General features: G+C 43.2%; 1 protein-coding gene across 1 annotated transcript in view; it reads left to right on the forward strand.

Moving 5' to 3' along the window:
* Positions 1–21,783, forward strand: part of elp4 (elongator acetyltransferase complex subunit 4) — a 57,694-nt gene that overhangs the window by 9,593 nt on the left and 26,318 nt on the right. Inside the window, exons 5-9 of the mRNA XM_079339315.1 lie at positions 763–899; positions 3,844–3,928; positions 6,135–6,323; positions 13,045–13,153; positions 15,071–15,177. Coding sequence (XP_079195441.1) covers positions 763–899; positions 3,844–3,928; positions 6,135–6,323; positions 13,045–13,153; positions 15,071–15,177 — 627 coding nt within the window. The remainder of the gene's footprint in view (positions 1–762; positions 900–3,843; positions 3,929–6,134; positions 6,324–13,044; positions 13,154–15,070; positions 15,178–21,783) is intronic.

Raw genomic sequence — 21,783 nt, forward strand, 5'->3', positions numbered from 1 at the left:
CCTTGGAAACTTCTTTATATCTGTGTCCTTTCCTCACCTCTCCCCCTTCCTCTGTAAAATCGTCTTTACAAACCACTAGTAAGCCCCAACCAGAGGATTTGCATCCCAAATTCACCCCCAGAGTCAACGCTTACTTTCCCCTTACACACACCTCTCCTGGCAATGCCCACTGTGTCGCTCTCCCAATGAAGACATCAGATCAAAGGTGAGACCATCAGGGCGGGGATGGAACGCTAAGCGGGTTGCCAGGCTCACAAAGAGAAGATGAGCCCCTGACCCCCCTGCCCTGCTGACCCCTTCGTCCCGCCAGGAGAGGGACACACCGGGGGCCCTAATCCAGATTAGGAGTAGATTAAGGGCCCCTCTAACAATGGAATCCCCGGTTTTACTGAGAGAGAAGAGCTAAAACTCTCTCTTTCAGCTGCAGGAAAACATCCGCCTTCCCCTGCGTCCCCGACACGTTTGCTTTCACAGCCAGAAGTGGACGTTTATGTGGAGAAATGATTAAGACTGCGGCCGTAGTGGTTATTTAACTTCTCAACTGTAGGAATGTCGAGGAATGACCCATAAACAATGCAATTGCATTTCCATAGTATTGTGAAGAACACTCATTTAAGGACAAATTACAGTATTCTCCCCCAGGACTTACTTAATCCTTCGATGAAATTAGTTAAATGTGCATCAAGCGCTGGCTGTGTTAGTAGACTGGGATGTTAAAAATGCACGTTTTTTAAAATGACTTTGACTTTTTGACCTCCACAGACTGCCCTGGCATCGTCATGCCGGTTCGGGCACTACTACGACGTCTCCAAGACGATGGAGCCAGAAATTCGCCAGGCAGCCAAATTCCACCGCTTCTATGTTCCCGAGCATCCCGCCCAGTCATCACGCACACACAGGTAAAACGACGAGACATCGTCCTCAGACTGAACGGAAACCAATGAGACACCATCTGCACAACACAGGCACATAAACTCGACATCATCCACAAACCACAGTTACGCAAATAAGACATCATCCACAGAACACAAGTAAGCAAACATGGCATTGTTCACAGGATACAGGTAAAAGAACAACACAGACAGTCCCATGTGATTTCAAGAGTGCATACGGTTTAAACAATGCAAGCAGAGGGTGCGTGAGAAAAAAAGTGAACCCGAGAGGAAGAAACTCGATTGAGCTTTCTGAAGAACTTTTTTACATCATATTTAGTCTTTCTAGCCATTTATGCCAGTGTTCATGAATGATCAGTAAATAGTAAAAATGTTTAATGACAGAGGAAATAAGAAGCCAGATGTCTTGTGTAAGACGGTCTGGTAACAGATCTATTTACTGCAACGTGAATCAGAAATAAAAAAGAATGCAGGAGTTTGACCGGTTCATTTTCACATTGTTGCCTAAAAATGTCTAAAACTTAGAATTATATGTTTTTTAGCAAAAAGATTAACACGTAATGAAAAGTTTCAGCTCCTATAAATTACAATTTATTCCATTTTTAAAACCCTGAGCTGAAGAGAAAATGACATGATGTTAGTTTTGCATAAATATCTGATGTGATGAATTTCTTATAAATCTGAAAAGAACATTTTTTAATTAAGTGTGAATTTGGAGTTGGTTGTCATATTTGATACTTTAATATTGATGGATACTGGATTTCTAATGATTAAAAGTATTTTAATAAATACAAGAAGCTCAAAAAACTACCTGTTTAGTCATGTTTTTATCATACTGACAAGAGAGAGAGAGTGCACTGTCTAAACTGCACAAATGATATAGATATTATTTATATATGTATCCCGGTAAGTTGCAGGCAAACCCATGCACACTGTTTAAATTGCAAAAAAAAAAATAAAAATGTTGGTGCCAAAACGTTACCACAATCCCTAAATCAGCTGACACGTTGTCTGTGCTGAGCTTCCCAGTGGCCTGAGACATTCAGCCTTTTGGAAAGGTTGTGTATGTCTATTCAAATGAGGGTCTTGTTTGCTCAGCGTCTGTTTGATTTCTCCTGCGTTGAGTGTACTTAGGGTTCAGAGGTCATACAGGCTCTTTACTCAGAGAGTGCTGCTGAACACACAAGGGCACACGAAGGCACACTCACACACGCTGGGTAAACACAGCAATCTGGAGCACAGAGGATGTGGAGGAGGCTTTATAGAATCCCTCGTCCTTTATTTAAGCAGATAGAGACTGTATAACAGAGTACCTGTGCAAACACATTAAAGCTATGGATTTGTTCTGTTCAAAATAGGTCTTTTTTTTTTCTTTTTTTTTGTAAGAGCGTGGACTTGAAGTTGAGAGAATTTGCAGTAGTCCTAAATAGTTGTTAAAAATCTCTATAGGAAGGAACGGAGTCCAACATCTTACAGTGTTTTTAAGTCTGTGTTAGCAGAAAGAGTGACCGGGTGATACTGCATGTGAACAGCTTATACATCTATCAGACATTTTGACAGCAGGAAGCTACACCTGCACTGCACCATTGTGCCCCCAGCCCCGCCCCAATTCTAACACACATACACACACACTCAGCACATTACACACGCACATGTAGAACACAAACTCCTAAGCAGGCTACTCCCCCTTGCACGTGTCCACAGCCCCATGTTGATACCCTAGCTGTTAAATTGCTCCGTTTCACTTGAAGGCATAATTGGCACAAATTGCTCTCTAGGTGATACAGATCCTGTTGTTTAAGACCAAGCATCCCCCCTTCTCCCCTCCTTTCTTCCCTCGCTGAATGAGGAACACGCAGATAAAGAAGCTTCCTTGTGTATGATCCTAATTAGCCGACGTGCTAGCCCCTGTAGCTAAGCACCTATACCCTTTTTTGGTACCTGAATGAGGGGTGCTCAGTGGGGGCAGCTAAAACACAATGCCGTCCCACACAATGGCTGCCAACCAGAGGCTACCTCCTGCTCGACTGCATGTCAAACCATCCCAGCCCCCTACCTCAAGAGCAGGGGCATGGGCAGAGAGGCCGAGGAGGGTAGGTGTCCCTCTTTCACCAAACCAGCTCTATCATTAGGCCCAGCGGGGTCAGGAGGCACCATTGTTGGGTTGAATAACTGAAATAGAGTACATGGATATACTTGGCGCAAGTGTAATCAACACAAGTGTGTATTACTGTTCTTTATGCAGGCCTATTGGCGTGTGACCAATCCACGTGTATCAGCTTCTCTCGCCGGCAGGTCCAATTGACAAGTGACACAGCAGCCCACTGTGACTTACTACAGAGTGGTCATTACAATGCCGTGGCTTTCTTAAGTGGAGGGACCTGTGTAAAAAGATGGGGTTAACATTCCTGTTGGTCATGCTGGAGGCACATTGAGGCCTCAGCAGCACTGCGTCCCTTAAATGTTGCTTTGATTGTGCTCTGTGCCCTTTGTCAGTGGTGCACATCTTACCCCTGATTAAACACCGAAATGCTGCTCCCTCTTAATTTTCAATATCAGCCCATTAATTCCCTCCTCCTTCTCATTTGTCTTTGTTGTGTGCATGTTTGTGAGATACATCTGTCGATCTGTCTGTCTGTCTATCCCTGCACAATCAGATCCTCGGGGAGCTGACGGAGAACCAGTCATGTTGTAATTTAATCAACCAAATAAATTAATTGGATCTCTTGATATGGATCATCTGTCTGCTTCAGTGGCTCCAGAAAAGCACAGTCAGGAAGAACAGGCTGCAGTCATGGAGGATTAAGTGACTGCGATGATAGGCTTGGCCCAGTTTTATCAAAATGGTTTCATTCACAGTTAACATGTCTCAAATAAACCATTTATTTAATCTTTCTCATTTCTCTCCTCGCAGACAGTAAGTCCACTCTCTCCTCTCTGCTCTTTTCAGCACCATGCTTGAGTCCTACTCTGCCTTGTTGAAGTCACTCCAAGAGGTCATACACAGGGAGGGATTTGATCTCACAGCCCCCATGGTAAGAACATGAAGTGTATTTGTTTCTTTCAACCTGAAGAAAGGTGTGCCTTTGTCTTCTTCATTTTTAAATTAAAACCTTCTTTTGGTTTGAGTCTACTAATTTTCTTCAAACATTTTACAATTTAAAGTGATCAGGTTTGATCTGTTTTTTTTTTTAAAGAGATGCATGATGTCTGCGTCTGTGACCCCTCGCTCTTCTGTCACATTCCAACCGCCACTTCTTTCAAGTCTGTTTACCTCTCTCTCACCTGCTCAGCTTGGCCTCACCTGTGCGTCCCAGCTGCGTGTCTTACCTTTGACACACATCTTTTTAATCATCAATCCTGTATAGAATGCCAGAAACAGCCATGTCGGCTTTCCTCAGGGCCAAGTGTAATCCTGTCATCCCTGCGATGCGCCTGTATGTATGTATGTGTGTGTGTGTGTGTGTGTGTGTGTGTGTGTGTATAGATTATTTGTGTGTGTGTGTCTGTGCTTGTGCGCCTTATTCACCTACATTCAGTGACCCTTCTGCTCGTCACCTGGAGCCACCTCTCCCCCTGTCACTCACACACAGGATTTACCTCCAGAGCCCCCCACCCTCCCTCCCTGAGCGCTGTCACTCACACGCCAGATTAACTGCTGACATCATTAAAGCAGTGTGGCCGACTGACATTCTGTTGGCACAGTCCAGGAATGCAGACCGGCACAGAGCGACATGGGCTCTGGCACAAGAATGCCCAGTGTGGTTGATAATCAGTGTGTGTGCCTTCAGGTTATTCTTTGTGAATCATCTAACGTGAACTGTTAAGATGCATATTTCGTATGAACCTCATTGTTTAAAGAACAGATCAGACGAAGGATTTCTCTCCTGAAGCATAGTTTTTGCACTCTTCTGAGACAAAGTGTGGCAGTGGTGGCAGCAGGACAGCGAGTCTCCATCGAGACTGGCTGGTGATTAGGTTGTGGTCCCAGGCTGGCTGTAGCCTATGTGGCTGGCCTCTGCTCCTTGGCTGGACTCTACTGGCACTGTTCCCTGGCTCTTCTATAGGATAAACTATAGGAGTTAAGTTTGGCCTCTCCTCCTGATGCCACAGCAACAGTCTTGTTACCACAGTCTCCCCCCTGCTGGGAAAGCAACATAGACAAAGATTTCTTATTATGTGGCCCCTGAGAACTATGTATGCAAAGGAACATACAAAGGAATGGCATATCTAATAATGACAAAGGCAGAAGTGTACACACAACACTAAAACATACAAGAAACATATGTATATGAAACGTTTACGATGAATGGTAAAGAGGACGATGTAGACTTTAAGCTTAAGAGTCCTCCTTTGGGAAACTCTGAGCCAAAGGTGAAAAACTCCCAGAAACAATGGGGTTTATTTTTCTAAGATGCCTGTGATTCTGATCCAGATCCAAACACAGCTTAGGTCATACTTTTGGGAGAGGAAGCAATGGGGAGTGGGGCGTAGGAGATTGAGAGGAGAGGAGAGGCTGAGATAATGGAGGGGGAGGGATGAAGGAGAGGAGGGGGGGGGAGTGTGCAGATTTTAGGCCACAGCTTTGTTAATCACTCTTGGCTCTCATCTCAGTATTTAGGAGCCATCGTGAAGAAATCTCAAATAAAAGGTTGATTGTTTTAAAGGTTAAAAACCTCTCACAGTTTAGACAGGCTCCTCCTTTCAGTCTGTTTCAGTGATATATATCCCACCACTGTTTGCCACTTTTTCAGCGTCTTCATGAGAGTCGGTTACTGTTGATCTCTCGTGGTCAGTCGGGGGGGGGGGGGGTTAAGGGAAGGCACTCCACCCTTACCCAGGCCCCCTTGGCTGCAGAGCATCGCTGTTGTGCCAAGAATGTGCTGGGGTTTCTGGGTGGCGGCCATATTGGAAGCCTGTCTGACAGGTCCATTGTGCGTGTGTCAGATGGCCTCTGTGATTGGGCAGTTGTGTCCAGTCACGTTTGGGCACCGTGTTCAGATCGTCTGTGCTGGTGAGCAGACTGTCCAGTGGCTCTCTCCCACAGTTTGAGAGTACGACCCAAAACAGCACCTTTCCAAAGTAAACCAGAGCTGCAATCTGTGCAGTCCTCGGCTGCGAGCTTCAATCAAACTGTATAACTGCGTTAATATGCTTCTGCAGAAAATTACAAGTTTGCATTTTTCAACTTCTGTGTAGTTTTTCCAAACCCCCTTTTGTCTTGCTTGTTCTTTGTTATAGTCAAACTCCCGCAACATCCTGCGAATCGGGCTTCACTCTCTTGGCTCAGCACTGTGGGGCGATGACCTGTGTTGCCATGACAACCCTCAAAATGGCCACTCCCTCACTACATTTCTCTACGGACTGCGTGCTTTGCTGAGGTCATCTCTCTCAGTTGCGGTTGTCACTGTGCCTTCACATCTCATCCAGGTAAGATAAGGTTTGTAACATATGACTCATCACAGTCTGTGTTCACCACTGAACACCTTCCACACTGAACCATTTAAACTGGTGCTCAGGTGTACTTTTAAGTCTGTTTTCATTTTCCACCGTGACGTCACTCCTAACTCTGACACTTCCCAGTAAATGTAGAAACTTCTTGGTCATCTTCCAGGCAGCAGATTTGTGCAAAGATTGATTTAAAGATTTAAATAAAATGATTTGTATGGATGAAGAGTCTCTGTATGAAATTGACCAATTTATGAACTTCATTATTTCTAGCTTCACTTCATTTTTTTTTTTTTTTTTTCAAATACACTCAGTCTGTAGGTGGGATGAGGATTATTATTATTTTTTTACACCATATTTAGTATATGCTGCTCATGTGTCTTGTTATATGTTAACCATTTTTCCCAGCCTTTTGCGATATGATCTTCCTTCATGTTCAACCTTTAGGTTATATTCTCCATCACAGAGTTATTGTCTGTGATTGACAGCCATTCTATGTGGTTTGTGTGTAATCCTTTAACGGTTCTTTGTGATGGTTTTCTGTGCTGCTGAGAGGAGAATCTCAAGTATCGGTCTCTTGCATGCAAAGATCCTTCAAAGTGTCCCAGGTATAAAATGAAACACGGTCGAGGGATTTCATGACCCAGGACTTTACAGAGAGCTGAATGTAAATCCTCCCTGAAAAGGTTTTATCTTAGTGCAACACCAGAACATGTGTGTGTGTGGTTTGGTTCTCTGTAGTATAGGCTTCAGCATTGCTGTTGAATGTTCATTCGTCGACTTTGGTTGGATAAAGTAACAAATTAGATATTTTCTCCATGTCTGTGATTTCAGTTGTTGTCAACTTACCAGACCACATCTTTTCTGGGATCTCCTCATTTAGCTTTCTAACAGTGCTGGATCATTCATACATTTCATTAAGCAACATTACAGGTTTCACAGCTTTTTTTACTGCATTACTTTATGCTTGTGTACGTAACTTGATGATGGGATGTATTTTGACCTCATATTTCTTCATGTTTTAAATGTCACCTATCAAAAGGAAAAAAATGAAACCCTTATCCCATCCAAAAATCACTTCAGTAAAATGTTCTATTTTAATTGAATGAAGTTAAGTTAGCCTAACGAATGAGGTGATGCTGAGTGGTCACCTGTAGAATGAATGAAGTCAACGCAGAGTTTCTACGAGTGCACGAGGGGCGATCTTCTCAGTGCATGACCAATTCCAAACATGAAGAAGTCAGCCCGCAGCAGATAGTCATGTTTTATAACCTTACAGAAAATTATGATATTAGAAAAATATGAAGAAGATACACTCCCAAGACTATAAGGAACACAGTTGCACAGACAAAATCAGGAAGATCAAATGGAAGGACAATATACTCAGATACTCAATCAACTTCTTGTGTTTCCTGGATTTAACCAAACAAGCTTTTTAAAATGAATTTGAAAAAAGTAATTTAAATTCTGAGAACACTAAATATTTGTCATTGCCAATGTCATACCTGCAGTAAATCCCTAATAAATATTAATAAATGGCTAATATATAAAAGAGGAGATCAACACCTTCTTTTTAACTACAGCTGATCATGTCTTGTTAATGATGAGGAGTAGCTCTCACCTGACAATAGATATCAATATGTTGAAATCAGTTCGGTTAAATCTGAAATGCAGAAGTGTGTGGCCTACCACAAGGTTCAGTGATGGGGCCATTATAATTTATATTATTTATTGTCAAGTGTCTGATTGGTTAGTAGGCAGCGTTGTACAGCGTAACCTGCTCCAGGGCTCGTTTGGGCCGTTTCATAAAGTTCTATGGTGATCCAACCCAGAAAGAAGTGAGACACCTCCTTTGTACTGGAAACAAGCCTGAGGTTAACCTCCGAACTGTAAATCGTATCCCAGGCCTCTGGACTGCTGGATGGAAACACAGTTTAAGAAGTTAACTTATCTGATGAAGCCTGATATAAGTTGAGAAAAGTTTATTAGTTTCTGAAATATTTATCTGACCTGATACATTGATATTAAACATTGAAAATATAAATGTATAAAATACCTGTAGAGGCTCGATTCTCTTCTTCTCCCTCTGGTCTTTGCATACCTGTTGGATCCTAAACTACTTACCTTTTTTTTTTCTTGATGGGATAAATTATCTGCTAAACTTGAATTGACTTCAGTTAACACGTTATGGACAGTTAGGATTTTTTGTGCTTGTGTTGATGTTTGGCCCATGCACTCCTGCTTTGTCTTGTTCAATAATAGGGGACAAAGTTTGAACCCTTTTGTAGTGGGGCCTCCTCTTGACCCCGTGGTTCACCCTGGTATGACTCAGGCCTGTGAGGGGCCTCTTCCTCCACGCATCACTCCCCAAACAGACCCAGTTGAGTGCACACTTCATTCAGAGGCCTTTAAATCTATTTGTTTGTTTGGGCTTTTAATTACTTGAAGCTGTACACAAAGAGAGTGTGCGTGTGTTTGCATTTTATTCTCTTACAAATATCCCTCTTTGTAGTTTTGTGTGTGTGTGTGTGTGTGTGTGTGTGTGTGTGTGTGTGTGTGTGTGTGTGTGTGTGTGTGTGTGTGTGTGTGTGTGTGTGTGTGTGTGTGTGTGTGTGTGTGTGTGTGTGTGTGTGTGTGTGTGTGTGTGTGTGTGTGTGTGTGTGTGTGTGTGTGTGTGTGTGTGTGTGTGTGTGTGTGTGTGTGTGTGTGTGTGTGTGTGTGTGTGTGTGTGTGTGTGTGTGTGTGTGTGTGTGTGTGTGTGTGTGTGTGTGTGTGTGTGTGTGTGTGTGTGTGTGTGTGTGTGTGTGTGTGTGTGTGTGTGTGTGTGTGTGTGTGTGTGTGTGTGTGTGTGTGTGTGTGTGTGTGTGTGTGACTAGCTGTTTTTGTGGGTGAGCCTAAGTGTGTGTTTGGGGGCTTTGAGTCCGCGTACGTGCGTCTGTGTACAGTCTGGCTTCTCAGTGTGAAGGTAGAGTCATCTGCTGAGGCATATGGCAAACCACAACCCCCCCCCCCCCCCACACACACACACACACACACACACACACACTCACACACACACACACACACACACTCCCCCAGACAGACGACTATATAGGCACACTGACCAGAAAGCCATTTGAGACCTTCTTCTAAAATGTTCACTACACTTGAATCACCCTGCCTTCTTATGGTCTTCGATTTCAAGTGCATGTAAGCTGCATTATCCATGAACCCTTACACAAAGCTGTAGGTCAATGCTTAACTTTCAGAACAGCTGTGTTGTCACAACATGCTCTGGCTTCAAGCCTATGTGCTCAGTGCACAGCGGCATTGGCGTTGTCAAAAAAGGTAGAATGGCTAACTAGCAGATGTCAGCTGTGGTGGGAGCGGTCCCCATGTCCCTCTCTGGCCTGGCCCCCAAACCCTTAATCTGTCCCCTCCCCCTTCTCCACCCCGGGGAGAGAAGTGAATGAGCAGGGGGAAGAAGAGGAGAGGGGGGGAAATTTGGGACTGAGTCAGGTGTTTGGTGACTAAGCCAACATTGAGGTAATGAGAGGCGGTTAAGGCCATCCCCGAAATGACCTCGTCATTACTTTAAAATCAGTGGATGTTGTAGTGAGAAAATACATAAAATAAATCAGCCATGGACATCTTGGCATGGATGCTCATTTTAAGTTAATGATCACAGTGTTTCATTTTAAGAATTTAACTTTCCATTTCCACTGCCCTTGCATTTGCTTTGCTAATTAGTTTAGTTAATGTTCGTGAATGTAGCCTTCAGAAGATCGTCTAGACGAGCAGCTAGCTAGCTGTCCGAGAAAGCATCGGACTCCCCATCCATAATTGAGCAGCTTGGGAAGTTGAGCAACTCACTGAAAGCCTCCTTACAGCAGCCCAGAGCAACATACCATCTGAAACATTAATTAGGCTTGTCCTGGCTCGGCCCTCCTCCATCATAATACCTCCTGCATCCTCATAAGTAAACACACACAAATACAAAATAGACTGCTCCCAGAAATACATCAAAATACAGCTCACCTGCTGCTCAGACTAAGTGGTTTCCTGTCTAATGTAAATATTTAGACTCAAGGTTTGGACTGGTCAGAAAGATTTCAGATTGCTGTGTGGCTAAAAAAAACTTCCTAAAGCAGGTTCAAGATGATGAGCCATAAAGCCTGCAGCCTTAAGAACACCAGGAGAAAATTACAATCAATGTTTCGCTAAATGTTGGAAAACTTCAATCATTAAGTTTTTAGACTGCCACTAAAACGGTTTAGGTTTCATCAAATCTTTTTTTTAATATATTTTGAGAAAAGCTTTGAAGAAATTGTTGGTGCAAACATGACCTTCAAATATGAATAGGCCAAGGATCTTTACTGGGGGGGATTGATACAGTATAGTATCGAGATGTTTTGTTTGACGATATTATATCATCTTGTTGCTGCCATTTGTCACATTTTTTTCTTCTTTATATTAACAGCAAATTTTTCATGTATCATTTTGAACAAGTTGCGTTGTTAAAAATGATTGCACAGTCTCCATCCATGTTTGTGATCACTTTGATTAGACTGAAATACCAAGAGTTCAGATTGTTAGGTGCATAAGACTGAACAGTTCTTGATTTTAGTTTCATTTTGTGGACACGATGCTGTTCAAAAAGTGAAATCGCAGTTCTCAGCTTAACATGTTTGATATCACAACAATATCAAATCCTGACTTAAGTATTGTAATAATATGGTATCATTGGGCCTCTGGTGATTCCACTTTGATATATACTATCACAGTCGACAAATAGAATCAGCAAATATTCTTATTTTTAAATCTTGGGAGAAAAAAAAATTCTGATTTTGCCCTAAAATTTCTGCTATAAAGATTCAGTCAAACAACAGATGTCTTTATTTGTTAAATAACTGACCGTTTGCTTGACTCTTGTTTTGTTTTATATCCTGATAACTAGTCTAAATGTTTGTCCTGCTCAGCTGTTCATTTTCAGTGGTGATTGATTTTCATCAGTAGTTTAAGATTTGTCTATCTTTAAGTCATTTAAATTGTTTTCAACCATGTAACAGTAAAATCATCATAGTGACTGTGACTGTCACTTCCAATAGATTTTTCTTTAACATTGAAACTTTGCTTGTGTTTTTTTGGGACATATTTATGGGAAAATATTTGTTTTTTCCAGCCTTAGAGGAGATGCGCTTTTATTTTTGTCTCATATAGACTCTACTTTCTACTCTTCCAGGACCTTAGACGGACGTACAAATCCTCACCGCCCCTCTGAGTTATGATTTGAATTTGGGCAGATTTTGCTCTGACAGTAATGTGTAAGTTCAAACAACACTTAGCCATGCAGCCCCCCCAAAAAAACATTGAGCCAAACAGCTGTGCCAAATAAAGGCTCGTGAGTAACAGCTAGTTTTAAGAGGCTGTGGGTCAGATACTTAGCTCTCACTGTGACCTCACATTTGGTGATAGTCAGCCGAGGATTCAACATGATGGAATCTGAGCTAATTGAGGCCGCATGGAGTTTGTTGGCAAACTAAAGTGACTCTTTGTTTGAGCTCTGTATCAATTATTCATCTGATTTCTTCATAAGATATATAGTTGAGGTGAGCGTTTCCCCGATCACCTCATTTAAAGTGGGAGCTGTGCAGCAACGTGCATGTCATTTTGCCCCTCTGCCCCCAACACTGAGCAACTCTGTGTGGAAACCTTGAATTCCTCCCACTCATGAACTTTTTGCAAGAAGCCTCGTCTTTGTATTTAAACAAGCACGGAAAGTGATGAGGGCCTACGAAGGCTCTCACAGATAAAGTTTGAGCTGACCCTCTCACTGGCACGGACGCTATTGGCCATATCGTGCCATCAGTGTTTTGAATAATTTGTTGTATCCAAACTCTTATCCTGCTTTAATTGCGGCATTAGCGTGACCTCAGATACCCTGAAAGTGCCGGTGGCCCTGACTGGTGGGATATGCATACTTTAAAAGTAGGACAAAAATGAAAAGGAAGAAGAAAGAGTGGGGAAAAGACATGAAGGCATGAAAACTGCATTAGGCGGTGGCAGCCAACACAGAGAGGAGGATGTGAATGATTCAGGAGGCAAAGGGATTAATAATGCAGAACTCCCTCTTTCCCTCCATCCCAGTGTCCCTCTCTCTCTCTTTCTCCCACCCTCTTTTCTATCCCTTTACCCTCTGTATCCACGCTTTTTGTTTCTCCTCCATTCTTTCAATCCACTGTGTTCACCCCTGATTCATCCTCCCTTCTGTCAACTCACCGGCCTAGCCAGTAGGGGGAGCTCTCTTCATCAAGCCGTTGCTTTTATCTCCTGCTTCCTATCTGTCCTCCCCTGCTGTGTGCAGGTTTGAGTGAACACCAACTTTGAGCTTGTTGTTTTCTTTCAGAAATAAATAGTTGTTTGAAAGCGTCCAATAATTGTGTGCTACTGACTGTTCTCTTGTAAATTGTGTGAGTTGTACCTCCATTTTCCTGCCCCGGACATCACCTGTGTGTAACCTCCTACAGCCGTCTTTCCCCTCTACACCTCATCACCCTCACCTGAGCCAGGGGCACAAATGACCTGGCCACAGGAAATGATGACCTAAATTAATTGCAACACTGATGGCCCGTCAGGAGGCTTTTAATTACCTGCTCATGTTTCTCTCCCTCTCTCTCCCCTCTCTCTCTCTCTCTCTCTCTCCCTCGCTCGCTCGGTCGTACAGGACAGAGCTCTAATGGGCAGCATAACCAGGCTATGTGACAATGCCATCGCCCTGGAATCATTCAAAGGCTCTGAGAGAGAGACCAACCCACTCTACAAAGATTACCATGGTAAGAACGCACACACTCGCTTATCTCTCTGTCTCTTTTCCAACAAATACACACACACACACACACACACACACACACACACACACACACACACACTCTCACACTAGTGCATTAAGGCTGGGGCTGGGCTGTGGATGGAGGCAGGGCAGCCCCCTTGCAGGCCAGGCTGTCAGTGCGTGTTAGTGTGCTGCTGCTCAATCAGACGTGCTCCTCAGTAGACAGGCCGGGGGGGATTCAGCTGCCACGCTGTACCCCCTCTCCCTCGCAACCTCACCCGCCTCCATCCCTGCCTCCCCCCCTCCAGCAGAGCCTCTCTTCTCTCTCCCTCTCGCCTCGCCCCCTCTCCATCCCAAGTCCCATACCCCTGAGGCTCTGGAGCAGAGCAGACCAACACAGGGGAATCGATATTCTCACCATCACTCTCTCTTCCCCTCTGCCTCCATCTCTCTATCCCTCGCTCAATGTCTCCATGGCCAGCATGCTCTGCTAATAAATGGAGGGCAAGGCTTTCAGTAGTGGAAGAGGACACCGGTAAGAGACGATCGCAGAGACTGAAACGAAGAAAGAGGAGGGGGAGAGAGTGGGCTTCATAGTTTGTCCCCTGCCCCCCCCCCCCCCCCCCATCACTTTTCTGTTGCCATTCCCTCGTTCTCTTGTTTGCTTCTTTCTTTTCTATCACTCTATCACACTCTTTGTGCATAAAGGTCAGTTTAAGCGAGTGGTGTATTTTTAGCCGTTCCTCTCGAACACTCCCTCTCACTCTTGTGCTTTTCCTCTCATTTCCCCCCTTTTCGAGTTCGACAGTCCTCGTTGTGACAGATGATGGCATAAGGAGTAAATACATTTAATGGCAGATTTTGGTTTCATCCAACACCATGTTTTATTTAGATTACACATCCCATACATGTCACACATTTCAGCAATGTAATACCAGGAGGACGTTGGCCCAGTAAACATGACTGTTGAATTGCATCTTTTTTTTTTTTTGTCTTTCAAAAATGTTTGTTGTAATTTGCAATTAATATTATTTGAATGTTTTGTTGAAGAATATATTTGCCTTCTGTTGAACCAGCCAGAGAAATTCTGGCCAGATTATGAAATACATTTATGTGCATGATTGTTTTGATGTGTGTTCATGAGTGCAAACGCATCTGGTACAAGTGTGAGAGTGCGTGCGGATGCGCGTGCGTGCGTGTTTGCGGCAGCAGTTCAGGGCTGCTCAAAGCATGCTGGGAAGCCTGTCACTGCAAATCAGGCGAGGGGAAATCACCCAAGTGCACAGAGGATAGAACCCACCATCCCCCACTTTCTCTGTCTGTCTCCCTTTCTCCAGTACTCCCTCGATCTCTTCTTTTCTCTCTCACGCTCATTTATACCAGCCCACTTCCACCGTACTTTTCTAGTTTTATGAAAATATAAGTTTGTGTGAGAGTAACCACTGAACACTCATCCTCACATCTCCTACAGGCATCCTTTTGTTTGTATGTTTTCTCATACTCTGATGTGTCCTTTAATTAAAGTACACACATGCTCCAGCCTGTTGGGGGAAAAAGCTGAAAGTCAGAAAGCAGATACAGAAATGTTAATGGATTCCTGCTTGCTTCTCATTTCTTTTTAATACACTTTATTGATGCATTGAAGTTTCTAGTTTGTCACCTGAGTTTCTTTACTTCTCTTTGTTTGAATAAAACGGTTTAATACCTGTAACTTTATTCCTTTCACTCAAATTAGTTTGCAAAGTCTACTTCAAATGTATAAACAATCAACACATGATACGTTTAAAAGCAACATTTGTAGATTTTCATCAGAAAACTTTGGCCTCCTTCATCACAGAGATTCTTTAAATGTCTTTTTTTCGGGGCATTTGTCTTCACTGTACAGCCCATTCATTTGATCTGCTTCTTTTTTTTTTCTCAGGCCTTCTACATGTACGACAAATACCTCACCTGAACTGTCTGGCTAGTCAACTCCCGGACCATAAGGACCTGGCCTTTAAGCTCAAGAGAAAGCAGTTTACTATTGAGGTATGTTGTCTAGCTTACTCAGGATAAACAACACTTAGTGTTCAGTGGTTTAAGCCTTTTGTTTTATTATTAATGCTCTCTTTCACTTTGACTTCTTCAGTGTATCTTGGTTGGCCCAGTTCTGTTCCTGTAATGAGGTTAATCTGGCAGTCTGGCATAACACTGAACCTGGAGAGGAAACAATTCAAGATAATTACTTCATTTAATGTTTATATTAATGGATGGATGGATAGATAGATAGTCTTTCATGTCAGTCAAGCGCTGTTAGCCTGTGTTTCCTTTTCTACTTTTGTCCATTATCGGGTGTTAAAATCAAAGATGAAATCATTGATTATACACTGCTGCTGTCACACTTAGTCAAGTGCAATGTTGAGAGGCGTCAGAGGTAGAAAATGACTAATGGCAATATAAGATGAAGTTATAGGTTGTGTTTTTCCCCATCCATCATTTCAAAAGCTAGTATGGTATGTAGAGGTCATTTAACTGTTTAAAAGCCTGTATGCCTCTCTGTGGCTGCATCCCATTTAGCTCGCTGTGTATTTCCTCCTTTGACTAAAGCAGTCCTGTGCAGTTCTTATGAACTGTGTGAACAGCCCTACTCTTAAACTGAATGAGCCAAGTGATGGCTTTAGCATATGTCCTTGTGCTGCCCTCTGCCAGGCCTACAGCTGATTATTTCCTAGACCCAGAGAAGAAAGTGATCAAGTCACGTAGGTCTGCGAGAGACCCCTCAAAATGTCCAAATATGCACCCAAATGTTTTGAGGTTCACTCAGTTTGCAGACTTGTCTGGGCAGTGACGCACACACTGTTTCCTGACTAAATTCAAGTTATAATCCACTGCATCACACGTGTGTTCAAATCAAATATGTGGGTTGTCTGGTTGTCTTGCAATATCAGCAACTGAAGATGCTTGGAAAGATGTGTGAAATGATTCTTCATGACTTCGTTCTTTCCTCTCTGTCACAACCTCAATCAGCAACAAAGCACCTTCTAGCACGAGCTCGTACTTCCACCCTTTTCCCTTGAACAACAGGAAACATCACGTATCACAAATGATGGGCACCGAGGTGTTAAATCTTTTGTTTTTCTTCACAAGGCAGTGCCTCAGAATAATTCTTTGTTTTAAATATAAAGTTCTGCCAACTACTAACAAATGACGACAACAGCATTTGGCAAATAACCAATCAAATAACCAATCAAAGAACAGTGGGGCAACAGGCAATCAGTGCCACTTGGCATGATATTTGTGCCAGGTGCTTTCAGTGCCAAAGGCTTTGGGCATGCGTATTCTTGTTTCCCCTCATTCTGGGCACTTGACATTGCAAGTAATATGCTATACCAACAAAGCAGCTTCTCAAAACACAACATTTTGGAACCCTTCTTACGGTCCTTTACTATTTTTCTACTTAAATAACTAATACCAGATTGAAGCACTAATGGACTTTTGTCACGCCTTGATGCAAACACGTGTTTGTTATAGGTTAAAGTTCAGTGAGCCTGGGACTCTGAGGGGAGTTGGTGGAAATGTGGGGGAATGTTTTCACCTTCGAGGGATAATCAAGACTTCATTTCATTTTGCATCATAGTTTAATTTTATTATTACCAGCTTAACGATGTCAAGATTGTATTGTGTGTATTAAGTACAAACAGCACAGGACTCAAATGAGCCTTTCCGTTGCTTCCTTCACGCTGATGTATGGTTTCTCTCTCTCACTCTCTTTCTCTTCCTGTCACAGACAAATCCATTTTGCATGTGTCACATTATGACTCTCACTCAGAGCAATCAATCTGTCACTGAACTAGCACTCTAGAGACAAATTAAGGGGCCCTCCTCTTAGCTCAGGCTCATGATTGGTCCTCATTACATTATCATTACCTTATCACACCCTCTGGTCCCTGGCTCTTAGTGAGACCTATTGTTTCAGGCAGGAGGCGAGGGGGAGGAGAGGAATGCCCCCATTCCCTCAAACCCTCTCCCTGCATCCTACGGTCAACCTTTTCTTATTTTCTGCCAGCATACACCATCCTTCGAACCCTTTCTTCTGTCTGCATTCACCCACTGCCCCTCCTTCTTCTGACCCCCTGAGTGGGCTACTCTAGTATAGATTTATTAGGTCCATAAAAGTCAAGGTGGTTATCCTCAGTGGTCTTTTAATTAGGCCTCTGTGTTGGTCAGGCCAGGGGGCCGAGGCCTACAGCATCTCTGTGTCTCTGTGAACCCTGAATACTGTGTCATATATCCCAGCAGCACATTGTAAAGACCACGCTTTGTCTGCTTTCCTAACTTAAGGAGATGTATCCGTGTGTTTTTTGTTGTCGTATGGCAACCATACCCTTGCATTGCCCTCACACACATACCATTAAACCAACGATTGCGTCAAAATGGCTCGATCGCTCAGATAAGAGAGTACATAATATGAAATGTCAATCACAGCTCTTTGTCATGACACATTTTTATGCGTCAGGGAATTTCCCGGAGAACATTGTATCATATCACCAGTCATGCATCAAATCAATCAAAACACGGATTAGTCATGTAATACTGATTTACGTTCCCATGTTGTGTTCTCGAGCACTTTGATTGGCTGTTATTAATTTGCACACCACCTTAGATGTCACTGGGGTGTGAGTGCAGGTAGGCTCTGAATCCCTGGATGCAGAGGCATTCGTGTACGTGTATATAAATGTACCAGAATATTTGCATGACTACCGTTGTGCTCTTACTACATGGCTCATTTCATACTGTGTTTGACCTGTTGGCCGACTGCCTCGGTGGGCCGCTGATTGACACATGAGATGGTGATTGGATTCTAAGAGCTGTGTCTGAAGTGTGACAGCTCACACCATCCCTGCTAATCACCTCATTTACTCAAGCTACAGGACTCCTCTGCCCCAGGCCACATATTACAGCGTGCCCTTACTGAGTAGTTGTGCTCAGTATCATGGTAGTAATAGAACATTTGCCGTCAAGCACTTATTTAAACTTTTGACTCCTTTCCTGTATATAAAACACAGCGTATCTTGCCACGCACTGCGTATCATCTACCTGGATTAGTTTGTGATGCGGCGGTGGTGAGTGACAGGTGATTGACGGCACTGACTCCTCGCCTGTTGGGTCAGGCTGCTACACGTCATCCCAACTGTGCACAGAGTCATGCTGGGGATATTTCCTAACTATGGTTTGACTCACGCGAGCACCACCAGGCACCTCAGGAACGCGGAGACGCATTTGTTTGTCAGCACACAGAGTTCAGTTGTTTATGATGATTAGATTTTTCTTAATTGGAGATTGTAGTACATTAATTCTCAACGCCTCCCTCAGCACCATCATCAAGGTTCTGTTGGTTCCTTGATAAGGTTGCCACGGTAACCGTTGACATCTCAGAGAGTTCAAGCTACGGTTGATGAGCAGTTATTAGCCATTACGCCTGAAGCCAGAATTAACCCATGGCCCTGTCTGAGCAGGTAGGGTAGTGTTAGGTGTTTAGTCAAGATTAACACATACTCATAGAGACACACACACACACACACACACACACAAAACATTGTGCGCTCCCACGCAAAGACATTCATGCAGCAGAGTGAGAGCATTCTTATCCAGAAAGTCATGCATGCACATATGTTACATGCTGTGTGTGTGTGTGTGTGTGTGTGTGTGTGTGTGTGTGTGTGTGTGTGTATTTCTCACTCACTTTGGCGACACAGGCTTCTGTCACCAGTTTCACAAAGGAAAATGCTTTGAGGTTGAAGCTCTGAAGAATGCAGATGGTACGCAATTACATTCTGCTTACCTTTGTTTGACCCTTTAAACTGACACGCGATGTGCCTGTGGGGTACAGGGGTGCCAGAGGCGGGTCAGCGGGTCAACTACAGTATAAGACGGGGATTTGTGTCAAATTAGTCTTCTCTTCGAGGGGTTGTTTGGAGGTGTCTGTTGCACTGATGGGCCGCTGTTACCAGGATAGCTTTGTAGTCTATATTAAAATGTTGGCTGTAAGGGAAACTCTAGTTTGAGAACTTTAAGTTTTATGTTAATGTTTTTTTTATTGGAGAAAACAGCATGACAAATGTTTGAACTCCTCAGGCCATAGTCAATGTAACAAATGCCAACTTAGATTACATCAGAGTTATTGCAATTCAAAGTAGGGCTGTGCTCAAAAAATCAACATGGCAATATATTGTCATGTGCTCCTTGCAAATACAGTGCAGATGTTACAGAATCGATGTGGTTGCAAAGCTTCAAAGACAGTTAATAACAATAACACCTTCGCCGTAGCTCGAGGATCTCTGAAGACCTGAAACAATGTGTTTGAAGTTGTAGGATCCTTACGCCTTGTTGTGGGAAATAACCAGCTTCAATTGATCGTTTGTGATTTATAGTTGAGGTCTGGCATCTTCCAAGTCAGAACTACACATTGAGAATAACTGTTACTTATTTCAAGGAAATCAGGATGATTTTAGTGTAGAGCTTAAACCAACCCAAAACAAAACAACTCTGCTCATCATTTAAGATCACAAAATTAGTTTATTATTTCGTGAAGAATCCACTTTTACATTAAAAGGAGCAGCTTTAGCCTTTGCAGCTAATTTCCAGCTGTAGTCCCCGGCCAGAAGTGAATAATTAAAGATTAAAATACAATAAATGACATGACATTTGTGATGACAGGCGGCCGAGGCAAAAGGGAGAGAGGCATACAGACATATAACACGTCAAACACAACTGAAGCAAGCACAGTTTGAACAGAGATATCAAAGCAGTGCATGCAACGAAGACAGCACAGAGGAAACATGAGAACGACCACATTTAAAATACATACAAGACAGAACAAGGAGGCAGGCAGCAGAGACGGAGCAGCAACGACCATGTCCATGACAATCAACCAATAAAAGAAAGCACATTTCTGGCTCTTCTGCTTGAACATTTACTGGTAAATAATGATCAAAAAGTTTGTAATTCATCTTTTTTCTATCAATAATTTACTAATTGAATCATTGCAGACCAGTTCAATTATACTTTAGCACTAGTTTTATTTACCTTGAAGATGTTTTTAACAGGTGCTGGGATGTCTCTGAAAAAAGAAAAACTTTTGTTAAAACTCAGCATTTATCATCCAGTCAGGCACAGGGGAGATGAGCTCAGATCAGAGTTTTATTATTTTTGTTATTGTAATAAAAGAGTTCTCACTGTGATGTGCAAACAATGTTCAAACAGACTCCCTAACTTTGTTGCCAGCGACTTTATGGAGTTTTGGAGTGTGATATGCCTTAAAGGAAGGATTTTCAGGACTTCCTTGGTAATATTTGACCATCCCCCCGTTACCTGACACAGCCCACCCCGACCCCACCCTGACAAAACCAAATCTGTAGTCATGTATGTAAAGTTATCCAGTGAACAGCCCTCCCAATGTGCCTGAATTTGGAATCAGATTGCTGAGTGTGTTTTTAAGCTGGGAAGGAAAGCGGGGGCTGAAAAGGGGTTGAAGAATGATAATGGTACTGAAGAGGTGACGACTTAAAGAGAAAAGGGAGCCGAACTGAAAGAGTCCGAGGGAGGTGTGTGGAGTAGGTTAATGTTTCTTGGCATGTCCTCAAAACGTCTTTAAGACATCGCCAGTGTTTGCCCCCTGTTGAAGCCCGTGGGTGCCGAGGGAAGGGTGTTAATGGACCTATGTGAGGAACAGAGCGAGGCCTTGAAGAGGAGGGGGGGAGGCATGAGCGGAGAGGAGCAGTTAAGTGATTCTCAGGTCAGGTCTAATTAAAATGAGGACTTTTCCTCAGAGGCACCAAACCGTCTTATTGAGAGGGAAATAAAAAGAGAGGGGAAGAAAGAATTGAAGAAAGCAGAATGGGTTAGACACAGAACGAGTCCTCGGGGCTTGTTTGTGTATTTGTTTATCTGTTTTTGTATTGCATGCCTGGTCGTATATCTGCTTCCCCATGTCTCAGATAATGCTTGGTACTAAAGATCAGAGGACGGCCAATGTTGAAGAGAACTTACATGGAGAGAGAACTGAACTGGGTCATTTAATATGTACTTCCATTAGAGGATCCCAATGACTGTGCACCGAATGAGAGTAAACTAAATGGAAACACAAGGCTTACCAAGTGTCCTGAACCTATTAGTAACTTAAATAAAATTCTAAGGTTCCTCATACATCTGCCTGTGATTCCTGCATCTGCATTGGGAATCACAATCAGATGGGAATGGACCTTTACAATAATATTCCAATTGAATAATTTATACTTCCTCCCTCGGTGCACACCAGCCTCTGTCGCATTTTGGAATGAGGTGTGCTTATGGTTTGTGCGTGTATGAAGAGAGAGAGAGAGAGAGGGAGGGAGAGAGAGAGAGAGAGAGAGCCCGGTGCAGGCCAGCCGGTGGCACGCGATCGAACCCCTCAGCAGAACAATATTCACAACATACATCAGATTTGCATCAATTATTTATCTGGGATTTTATCTATTCTGCAAATGTGCATGAGTGTTTGAAAAGGCCCAGCTTGTAAGGTCCCTGTGCTTAGTATTGGGGGGGGGGGTGCAAATGTATTTTGTGGTGGGGGTTGGGCTGGGTTGTTGTTTCTTTTTTTGGTACCTTTATGATGGA

This window comes from Symphodus melops (genome assembly GCF_947650265.1).
Source record: "Symphodus melops genome assembly, chromosome: 3".
Taxonomy (NCBI): Eukaryota; Metazoa; Chordata; class Actinopteri; order Labriformes; family Labridae; genus Symphodus; species Symphodus melops.